The sequence below is a fragment of the Anguilla rostrata genome, chromosome 13, assembly GCF_018555375.3.
Source record: "Anguilla rostrata isolate EN2019 chromosome 13, ASM1855537v3, whole genome shotgun sequence".
Classification (NCBI taxonomy): Eukaryota; Metazoa; Chordata; class Actinopteri; order Anguilliformes; family Anguillidae; genus Anguilla; species Anguilla rostrata.
Genome location: NC_057945.1, coordinates 16,162,251 through 16,173,802, shown reverse-complemented (window position 1 = coordinate 16,173,802; position 11,552 = coordinate 16,162,251). Strand labels below are relative to the sequence as shown.

Here is an 11,552-nt window from a genome sequence, read left to right as displayed (position 1 = left end):
GCTGCGACAACTACAACCCAACTGACTTCTTCCCTCTCAGCCTTAACTCTACAAAGCCCAGGAAAGGCCTGTAAAATAGGACAGGCCCTGGCAGAAAAACCGGACGGCTTTTTTTTTTGGCCTGTTGTTCACACTCAATTTTATTACTGGTGGGGAATAAAACCTTACAAACTAATCATCCAAAACAGGCTTGTACATTCTTTTAGAGTTGAATTAAACTTGTTTTGGTTTGTTTGATTTCAGAGAGAGAGGAAGTCACTGTAGTTACGTTGGATTTCAAGCAACAGTTAAATACTATCAAGTAATCAAGAAATCCAAAGACCACCAGTTCAGTGAGGGGAAATAAATGGCTCATTTACTACACACCTCTGTGCTGCATTGCATGGAAAAAAGAGCTCACCGCACATGCCCGTATGAGAAAAATAACTAGGTCTCCAAGCAAAATTATTATTCTCCTCACGCAACACTACAGGAACAAATAAGGCAGTTTAAGAGAGAAGTTTGAACTCAAGATCAAGACCACATTTCATTTAAATACAAATTCCATTTCTGGAATAGCCTGTCCATGTTAGCACAAGAAAAATGAGGGGAAAAAATCACCAGAAATGTATGTTTTTTGTTTTTATTTGTAAATGTGTCTTATGTAGAACAAAGAAAAAATATAATATATTTATATGTACTGAATTGTTATGTTATGTACAGGTTTGCAACTTACACTAAAAATTTCCACAAATCACAGACTTAAGATGTTATTTATAATAATCTTTCATATAGATGCAGTTATGTACATTTCTGCTTATTTACATACATTCATAGGATGTGATAAACACCTGTTATTACAAGCATTAAAATAATTCAAAATTGAATGGAAGGAATGCATCACTGTACAGTATACTGTCCCTCAGCATCTTTCTGAGAACACACATGGACTTATAGGCCTATACACAGTATGACAGACCCACATGTCTGCCATAGTACATTTATAACATACAAAGCTGCTGCTCTGTTCAATGGAATACAGGAAAGCACTGGACTACAAACATGTCCGTCACTCAACAATGACCTTGGCTACATTTCCCAGCAGGTCGTGAGGTTGCTGTTGGGTTGTCCAAGAATTTAGCACCAAACGTTTCCAGTTCCAGCCAACTAGTGCACCTAATATTCCCATGTGTATACAAGGCTGATGGGTGTTCCAGTAACAAGTTTTGATCACTTGAGGCAGTTTTTGTAAGAAAAAAATATTGAAAAATGGGACATTCAGCTCCAGAGCTGTACGAACTAAATATTCATGGATCTTAGAGAGTATTAGAGGACTGCGATCATATGTTTTAACTTTCCTTATAACAATGTTATATGACAGCATTTACCCAACACATACTTTCTCTTTCCTAAACATGCCAAAATGTAACATTGGCCCCCCCTCTAAGAATGCTGTTAAGGCCAAACAGGGTTTGTTTTTCCAAAAGAATGGCCTTCCAAGATCTACTAACATTAAAGGAAAGTCAAAAATAGTAAGAAAATAAAATTGGTTTTTCAAAAATGACAAAAACATAATACAAACAATAAAAAGATGATGTATCAATACTGATCAGAAGGCTAGTCAGTTTACATACAGATATACAATCATCCATGTGCGCATTTCTTTTTGTCGTTTCACTTTTCAAATTGATTGTATGACAACCCACCCGCCTTTAACCCCTCGATAAGAATCAAGGCTCATCGTTTGTATTTCATTAACAATAAATGCTAAGGAACATTCGCCAAAATTTCCCCTATAGCTTATTGTGAAAAATTGCGTAAGTGTCAGTAGTGCCAATTGCCATGTTTCAGATAACAGGGGGAAGCAGAGAGAGAGTACCGTTAAATATTTAGTTGAAAACAAAAGAACAAAGGTTTCACCTTCCTTAGCTGTTATCATTTAACAACGCAAGGAGCCTCAACCCATTAGTCGCTGATCATAAAAACAAGAAAGGTCGGTACGTCCACGAAAAATAAAACTCCTAAGAAATTGTAAAAACTGTATTTAGAATAAAATAGCTTGATGTTTTCATTTTAAAAATTTGCATAAAACAGAAAAAATACAATCTGCAAAAAACATTCATACAAAATAATATTGAGTAACAGTGTTCTTTTTAGTTTTGTGTTTATCTATTCATTTTTAAACAATAAATTATCACAGTACCATAAACAAGCCTTTCATTTGTATTTTGTACGTACACGCACGTGTGCTCATACGCATGGACACACACACACAAACACGCACGCACACACACAGACACACAAACACTCACACGCGCATGCGCACACACACACACACACACACAGAGACTCTCTCTTCCCTTGGCATTAGTCCACTGCGGTGTTATCTGAGGGTCAATTTGTTGTGCGTACTGTCCGGTTGCTTCTTGGAAAGCGATGGACTTTGATGTGTTTGGACAGGTGATCGCTGCGGGCGAACTTCTTCTCACAAACAGGACACTGGTACGGCTTTACCCCCGAGTGAGAGCGCCTGTGCCGGGACAGTTCATCCGACCGCGAGAACCTGGGACAGACACACACACAGTGCTGATTGGTACACTGCAAAAACCTGACAACCAGAGACAACCAATAGATTCTGCCACAATTTATATCAAATAGAGTTTTAACTGGGCAAGCTAAAGCAGGCAACACTCGCGTTGTAGAATGGTCCTCAATGAGCATGTACTGTCATGTCACATGCAGCACACATAAAATAGTATCGTAACACTGTCAGACAGGTCAGCCAAAGGTGTTCAGTGTTTCCTGCACAGAGATTCAATTTTCACTTCAAAAGATCTAGGCACACATTGAGGGATTTGTTGTGATAAATAGGATATATCACATAATAAAACATTTCAACTCCTGTACACACAGACATGCACACACACACACACACACACAGTAATACATTTGCATGCCCTTTGGATGTTTTGACCTACTACTGCCCCATGTGCACCTGAATTAAATCAATTTCAGGGAGTGCATAAGTAGTGTTCAGAATTTATTTCTTTAATTAGTACCACCTGTGACAACCATGGCACCGCTGGAAATTATTCACACTCGTCTGGTTAAAACAGAGAGCCACACACACATCTGATCCGCATACAAAACAGAAAACAACCAGCAAAGCCAAGACGGGTACTGCCCTCTTTCTTCCGTCACTCAGAAACCAAAAAAAGTCGCCTCTGCCTTCCTGCCGCTACCCCCCGGTATCTACAGCAGGATAGACACAACTCGCTGCCTTAGGGGTCTCTTTAACCGAGTCAAAAAAGTAAAAATAACTGCGGGGGTGAAAAATAAACCCCATCCCACACGTTGATGTGGCTCCTGGGATATTCACCGCAGCCCGACGTGCTTTAATCAGGATGGTCTCCCCCCCCCCCCCCCAAATGACAGCAGGCGGTCAAGGCTCCGAAAGCTCGCAGGAAAATTGCTTGTTCCGTTTGCCCCCCCGGAGCGAGATCGATTTCGGCCGACCGCCTGTGTGACACGCTGGCTGAACTTCCATCAGCAGGGCTCCTCACCCATGTCGTCCCCCTGCGCCCGGAGCGCCAGCCACGCCGGGCCCCCTCGGCGGCACACCTGCCCGTTAACCGGCAGTAGTGAAAAGTAATGCAGTGAAAAGTAGTGAAAATTAAGCCCCCGTCCCACCATGAAGGAATGGTGCCACATCGCTTGGTCCTCCACTCCCGGGCCCAAACGTTAAAAAAAAAACGCACCGAGCGTGCTATCACGTAGAAAGTGTTGCGTGCTTTGAAAGCGATACACGTAAAAATGATGAAAAACGACACGGCTAGCGTGTAAACAAACACAGGGCGTTCGTGGCAAGATTTTTTGGCCTCAAACGTTCACTGATCGCAGATGTTGTTATGATGGCCCGCCGCCACGAGATGGTGAGAAAAGCTCCTTAAAACCTGGTGTGACTGTAAAGAGATCCACCCTGCTCTCGCATGCACATGTGTCTACATCATACACTAAGCATGCTCCATTACGTCCAACTGGCATTGACGAAACTGCCCAACTTCTTAAGAGCATACTCGAGCTACATTCACATTTATCTACAAAAAAAAGATTTTCTGGAACAACAAGCAGCTATTGTTTTTCTTTCTTTTTTTACATTTACAAACACAGCATTATAGCTAGAGTAAGCGTTAAAAAAAAGTTATACTTCGAAACCCAATTCCAGTAAGCTGGACTTGTACAGGCATTATTTGGCTACATCCAGCTGTATCACCTTTCCTGCTTCGGCCTCTTCCTGTTCAGTATTCTCCTCACGTGAGAATGCCGCTTACCAAAACAGTCACCGATTCATTCTCTTCAGACCACGTTAAAAGCAGCGTGCCCGCTGACCTCATTCCAGCCATTTTTTCCCCCCCACGAAAGTCAAATGAATAATATATTGCTTTTTTTGTGCGTTTGTTTCAAATTTCCAGCCCAGGATGGAAATCTAATTTTTCAGCAAGGAAACTTATAACTCTGTCCCATTTTCTTTTCAAACGGACCGGCGGGCCAAACGTTCCACAGGAGAGGTCATGGTAACTATTCAGGAGGCAGCCTTTGTTACTTCTGCAGGGCCCTTTCCTCCAGTGTAATTGTGTGCAAAACTCACTTAGGCCCAGTGTCCTCTCTCAGCAGTCACTCTCTCTCACTCTCACTCTCTCTCTCTGTCTCTCTCTCTCTCTCTCTCTCTCTTTCTTGCTCTCCTTCTCTCACATTGAGTGAAAGTCACTGTCAGTAAAAAAATAATAAATAAATAAATACCCTGGACAACTAAAGGTTGAAGTTTTCATTGACATAGACACTAGAGTTTTAAGAAGCAATCGCATTACAATAGTAATTTAAACACGCACATCATCTGGTGAAAATATGCTGTATGGTATGATGTTCTACGTTACTGTCAGATACAAATGTCATTTTATGCATGTGAAACAGCGTTCCTCCCCCACTTATTGGGGCAAGGTTGCGTAACAAGGCTGACTGATCGCTTTGTAACAAGCCATGCTCGCTCACGGACAATGAGCCCAAACAATAACAGGGCTCATTCTAAAGCTCAAGGTTTGCGTATTAGCGTGAGAGACTTAGGAAGGCCTCCTCAAGGCTGCAGACGTACAGTAGAGCACAAGAGGAACCAGCGCCCTTGTGGGGTCAAAGGGGTTGCAGCAATGCATGGGCCCATTCACAAAAATCTGCTACTCCCACAGGGGCGACCTCCCCTCAGCACTGAGAGGCAAAGGTCACAGTCTTGAACTCGACGCGTTCTCGTCTGCATTTGAACTTGAGTGCTCAGGAAATTAGCCAGTTGAACTTTCGGGACCTGGAATCGCACAGTACATCACTCATCCACAGATTAGTGCTCTCTCTCCCTCTCTCTCTCTCTCACACACACACACACACACACACACTGTGACTAGAATGAGGAACACGCACTCAGATGTGCCAGACCTCCGCTGGCCCAGCTCACATGTCACAGTAGGAGATGCCATGACACGCCGACTCTTCATTGTTTGCAACCTCCCAGCAGAAAGCTACACGCCAAGAAAAGTCACACTTAAGCTGCAATTATAGCCCTGTTCAAAAGATATTATGTGCGCCACACAGTGCAGAGAGAGCACCATTCCGCAAATAAACACTCTTATAGTTCAACGTGTCAGTATAACCAGCTCCACCAGCTATGGAACAATGGATGAGTCTATACAAAAGATTGCCGTATCTCTGGGAGAGGAGAGCAACTGAGCCCTGCGTGTAGTCAGCGCACATATTTTAGCAAAACTCTGCGGTGCGTGTGAGCCTGGACCCAGTGACACAGTGGGGGCTGTGCGAAGACACAGCTGTAGGGGAATTCTTTGGCCAGACCCCAAAGCACATCCAGCTCCCTGCCAACATCCAATGATGGCATTATCTTTACAGTGGACAAACCCTATCTACAGTTCACATAAATACTGTACATTTCACACAGCTAACCTACAGAAATAAAGACATTTACACATGCATTTAATTATGAGTCAAAGCTGAGGACATATGCTGATTGAATTCAGACCAGAGACGGGCTCCAATGCCAATCAGCAGCTTTTGATGTGAGGAGTAGGGCCGAAGGGATTATGAATTTCCATTAGTGCCTGTGGCAAAGGAAGGCCTTAGGTGTTCCAGGCCGTAAAAAAGGCGGCTGTAAGAGCACTTCCACAGGCCCTGATTGGCAGCTGCTTTAGGACTCACAGAGAGTCAGCCAGGTCCACCCACTCAACATGCCCCCACATTCTGACCCTGGATCGGTTTTCAGGTCCTTTCACATAAGCATTGGTTTCAGGATTAGTTCTAAGTAAGCTGATCCAGGATTTGTCCAGGTCGGGGGTTAGGAAGTTGTCAAATCCTAGCACTAATCACAGCCTTTAGAGGCAGCTCTTCAGTGTCTCCTGGCTGCATGATGAGCCTTGTTGGAGAGATGTCATTTCTGTCACTCATCGCTCTTACAAAAAGGGAAAGTCGGGACATTTCCCATCAGGCCAATATATTTCTCCGTTTTATGTTCTTTTTTCCCTCTCTGTCTGAACACGCGTGCGTGTTTGGCAACACAGTCCATCAAACTGATAGACAGCATATTTGAGGAGGCAAAGTCTGCCCTCACATCAAAGCACCGTATCTAATCTCTCCGGATAAGCGATGGAAAAAATAAAAGTTTAAACAGGATAAAAAAACAAGACGTTAAAAAGCCAGTCTGTCGCTGACGTCAAATATCCCACAGGGCTGCAGTCGCTGTGGACCACGCTGCCCAAGGTTCTGCTGACGCTCCCGACTCAGAAAAAAGGGAGCCAAGCTAAGCAGGTTACGAGCAGGAGCACTCCGATAACTGGGCCCAAGGCCCAAATAGAATTAGCTGTCCTCATGCTAACCTCAACCAACTGTTACTGCAGAATTATAGCCCTTAGCACGGCAATAGGTGATCTTAACATCTCCAGCAATTCACACCGGCAAGATCTGTGTTAATATTGTTTAATACTGTGTTATTGCCAATAATGTATTGGTGTATAAAAGCACATCTTGCGTTGGAGGTAGACTAAAATATGTTATCATTGTGGTAATAATTTTTTATAGGCACAAGAGCCTATAAAAAATAATAAAAACTAATCTAGCCTAACTAATCTAGACACTAAATAACAGTACTGTATGAGCAAATGCCAATTCAGATATTCAGTGCATATAGACAGGACAATTAAACCCCGGATACAAGACATCGATATGATGGGGATATACGATATCGGGGATATACTAGGGAGTATTATAGTGATGACATCTTTTTGTAGGCCAACCTGGTTGTTTCTTCTGCCATGGGTTCCCTCATCAGATTTCCAATGCTTATTTCCCACAGGGATTTCATTTTCCGCCGAAAATAAGGTCTGTGGTTAACATTATGCCAAATACGGTTTCACGTTTTGTTCTACAAGATAAATTACATCCATTAATATCTCAACCGTGAATTTTGGAAGTGTTATGTGCTTTAAAAAAGTAGGTTGCTAACAAGTTGCTATAATGAAACTACAACGGTTGTCGCGTGCAGGTGGACTAGTATTGAAACTACAGTGATGGTTGCCAGAAAGCGACTTTTGTTGTAGTTTCAATATAGCAACTTGTTAGCAGCTTACTTTTTAAAAGCACATAACAGCTTCTAAATCCACGGTGGTGATATTAATGGGTGTAATGTATCCCATACAACAAAACGTGAAGCTCCCTTAGGCCTACGTTCACCACAGACCTTATTTTCGGCAAAAAACGAAATCCCTATGGGAAAAATACATTGGAAATCTGATGAGAGAACCCATGGCTCAAAAATGCAAACTTCCTTCCGGGTTTTAGGACTACAAACCGTAAGACTCTATTATTCAGGTTCTGTTGACGTACTTTCTGGCTGCCATACCATTTCGGCACATTCAGACTCACCTGCTCGAGTACTCACTCTCAACTGCGCAGTCACAGCTGCGCACACTCGCTCTCACACTCGCGCACTCACCTCCATCCACAGCCGGGCCAGGTGCAGGCGAAGGGCTTCTCTCCCGTGTGTCGCCTCAGGTGGGCCTTCAGGTGGCTGCTCTTGGTGTACATCTTCGTGCAGCCGGGGAAAGTGCATTTGTGCATTTTGATCAGGTCTGCGACCGGATTCTTCTGGAACTTCTGCCCTCCGACCAGGAGGCCCGCCGCCTGGCCCCCGGCCCCGCCCTCCCCCAGCCCCGCCGGCTTGGCGGCGATGGGGACCGGCGCGATGCGGACAAACTTGGACGACATGTTGACGCTGGCGGACGGCAGGAGCTGCGGCACCAGGGCGAAGGTCTGTCCCTGGATGTTGACCAGCAGCTGGGTGATTTTGATGTCGGAGGCGGGCTGGGACGAGGGCGCCGGGGGGGCCGCGGGGCCCGAGCAGGAACTCTGCTCCTGTTTGATTTGGACGGGCTGAATCTGTAGGATGACCGGCATCCCGCCCCCGTCCGTGGAAGCCGGCTTGCCGAGGGCTTCCTTTTTAACCCCGTCGGCTCCGCAGCTGAGGCCCAGCTTGGACGACGTGCTTTTGGTCTCAGTGCCGGAGACGACACTGACACCGGCGGCGAGTGGGGCCTGAGGCGCGGCCTCCAACACCCGGCAACCTACCGCTGGCCCCGCCCCCTCGCAAGGCTCCTGCTTCATAGCGACCACCTCCATGTTCTCCTCCAGGAACTCCTCGATCTCCTCCAGGGTGGGTTGGAAGGGCCCGCAGGGGTCCTCCAGGTCGGCTGGGAAGACAGGGAAGTCGAAGCTCTCCTCCTTCACCGGCAGGGCCTGGGAGCCCCGCCTGGACTCCCACAGGAAGCTGGGGAGAGGGGTGGTCCCCCCGGCGCTGCCCAGCGAGGTCTGGGACAGCAGGAAGTCCAGGATGCTGTCCTGGCTCTCGATGCTGGAGCTGCTGCCATAGCTGGAGCTCAGCACCTGGGAGTCCGGGCTGGAGCAGGACCGCAGGCTGGACGAGTCGCTCACGTCATCCTCCGAGAATGGGGAGGGCAGCACCTGATAGCTCCCCGTGTCGGTCACCATGTCCGACAGGTGATAGGCCGGTGGGGAGCCACCATACAGCAGGAAGGTCTCCTCGTTCGCTAGCAAGTGATCCACCATTCCTGGCCCAGCCAATGAAAAGTCTCCTCTTTTCCCCAAATCTTTGCGCCAAATGTGTCAGCTGGTTTGTTGAGATGCCTGCACCTCTGTCTTTGCACTTCCTGGGAAAGAGGAAGAATCAAAATCCAGGGTAACCAACAGGAACACCCCTTGGCAAAAAGAAATACAAGTTTCCAAAAACCACCACTTCCAAAAGAAAATGAGTACAGGAGCCCAGCAAAGACAGACACATCTCACAGCAAATGTTTGCTGTATTTAAAAATATACTGTATCCTAGGCAGTACCTACAGACAGAGAGACAGAGAGAGAGGCAGGGAGTGAGAGAGAGGGGGGGGGGGAGAGTGTTAAGAGACTTCATTAACTGCAAAGGCTGATATTACCCATGACACAATTTCGTAATAAATTTCTATTTAATCATTGCAGAATCAGAATCAGATCAAATATAAATATTTTATATTCTAATATTTAAATGATTTGTTCAAAACCAGCTATGATAATATGCAACACATATGTGGCTTGGCATGCACAGGCAACCCTACAGAAAATGAATCATGCGTTCTTAACACAGCTTACATGAGTTATATAAATGATGAAATTTCACCATTGTGATGAGATTAATTTTCCTCTACCAACAGGTCATGGAGAGTGTAGTAAACTGTACAGCAATCCGGGGGAAACCTAGCTGTTGTTCATTTATTTTTTGGCAGCGATGAAATATAAACTGCTAAAAATAATAAGTAGGCTAGAGTCTTTCCACGATTATTTTCAAATTTCACTCCTAGCTAATGCATTTGAAAAGAATGGAATGTTGAGTTTCAATTCCAAGTTCACATAAGGCTGCTTTGAAAGCAAGGCTTAACGCCATGACCGTTTACCTCTACTTACGTTTCAAAAAGTCCTCACAGTCAATTACCAACCATGTTTCAACAACATTTATTGTTATATTATTTACATGCGAAAAACCATTATCACAAGTAGTAGAACATTTAATGAAAATTATAATTATTCAAAAGCAGTGATGTCCTTAATTGTTCATTTTTGAATCCATATCCACAAACTATTTCTCGGAAAAATAGTGGCCAAGATGTTACAGCTTGAATAGCCCGAGTATCGTCTCTCAAAAAACATTTAAGATACAGTACAATCCCCAGATGAGTATTTTCCACACTCTGATAATTATTTGCTGCAGTTAAAAAAAGTTCTTCCCAACACAATTACAGAAATAACATTTAACTAATCGTTTTTCAGTGTAGTGAATGGTCGTGATTGTGTGACAGTTCACGGTGCAGCGCGCCCCCTTCTCTGGCCCCACCGCCAAAAATGACCGATAGTAACCCGCCTGTGAAACTGTCATCATAATGAACATAACACACCGCGTGCGGCAGGCAAGAGCACCGCAGGCCTTTAATAACACATAAATCACTTTCCCGCACAACAGATTATGCCAAAATAATGATTTGTAATTAATACCCTTAGCGCAAGTTATGCATACAAGAGATACCAGAGTATGAATACTTACACGATTTAACATCGTTAATTTGCTACAGTGCGATAAAATATAGATTACCGCCTATGTGGATTATAATATATGCCGTGTTGCTAAATAAATTGTAGCGAGTTTGAATCATTCAATGGGACTTGGAATTCAGCAGGAACTGAATAACGTAAAAGTTGACAGTATGATGAACATAGAGATGTTCAGCATACGCTACTAGTTTATGCCACGAAAGAAAGAAGCTATGTACACGCGTTTTCCATTTCTGCAGCACTCGTTACACCATATTGACCGATTACTAATACATGCTCAAATCCATTATTTTCCACAGTCCAAACGGCAAATAGCTGACCAACTTACAATTGTCGTTTATCTTTGAGCATTGGTCTTAATATGCCATAATCTATCATCTTTTAACGACACTGTTTTTTGTTTGTTTGTTTTTGCACATCTTATTTTCTAAAAGAGCGAGTGTCCAGCGTTGGCGTGTATGCAGGCTAGAACACGCACTTCCACTACAGCCCACACGCCCTTGGACAAATGCGTGGATAAGCGCAGATACAGTACTCCGTGGCTACAACGTAAACATGTTTTCCTCCAACGCTCAGCATGCTGCAGCGTATGCTACAGAGGGAAGCGCACGCCCCTCTCCATTTAGAAGGATCCTTTGGAAATGCACGCACGTTTGAAAATTATTCAAGATGTACAGCCTTACCTTTAGTTTTTTTTAATCGAAAATCCTCAAAATCCAAAGATTTAATTTGCCCCAGACTGAGAAGAATAATGTATATAGCTGCAGTCTTTGCCCTTGAGATGGGCTGCTATGCCAAACGGCGCTCAGACTGACTCGTTGCTCTGTACTACAGTTGTACTATATTACTATCACATGACTGCTAGCGTGCGCGTT

At 44.4% G+C, this 11,552-nt stretch overlaps 1 protein-coding gene across 2 annotated transcripts; it reads right to left on the bottom strand.

Annotated features, from left to right (window-relative positions):
* Positions 1 to 608: 608 nt before the first annotated feature.
* LOC135237701 (Krueppel-like factor 15) lies at positions 609 to 11,552 on the bottom strand. 2 transcript variants are annotated; one of them, XM_064305071.1, is made up of 3 exons: positions 11,361 to 11,552; positions 8,021 to 9,251; positions 609 to 2,542 (listed from the first exon to the last, which is right to left on the bottom strand). In XM_064305071.1, the coding sequence occupies exons 2-3, from the start codon at positions 9,148 to 9,150 to the stop codon at positions 2,374 to 2,376; spliced, it is 1,299 nt and encodes a 432-aa protein (XP_064161141.1). In that variant the 5' UTR covers positions 9,151 to 9,251; positions 11,361 to 11,552; the 3' UTR covers positions 609 to 2,373. The 2 variants fall into 2 exon arrangements, with proteins under 2 accessions (XP_064161141.1, XP_064161140.1); XM_064305070.1 differs by having other exon boundaries at positions 8,021 to 9,434; positions 11,361 to 11,551.

Excerpts from the sequence above, each read along its gene's own strand:
- LOC135237701 (XM_064305071.1), bottom strand. The coding sequence starts at position 9,150 with ATGGTGGATCACTTGCTAGCGAACGAGGAGACCTTCCTGCTGTATGGT. Across the intron at positions 2,543-8,020 it reads TGGCCCGGCTGTGGATGGAG|GTTCTCGCGGTCGGATGAAC; the intron begins GTGAGTGCGCGA and ends TGTCTGTCCCAG.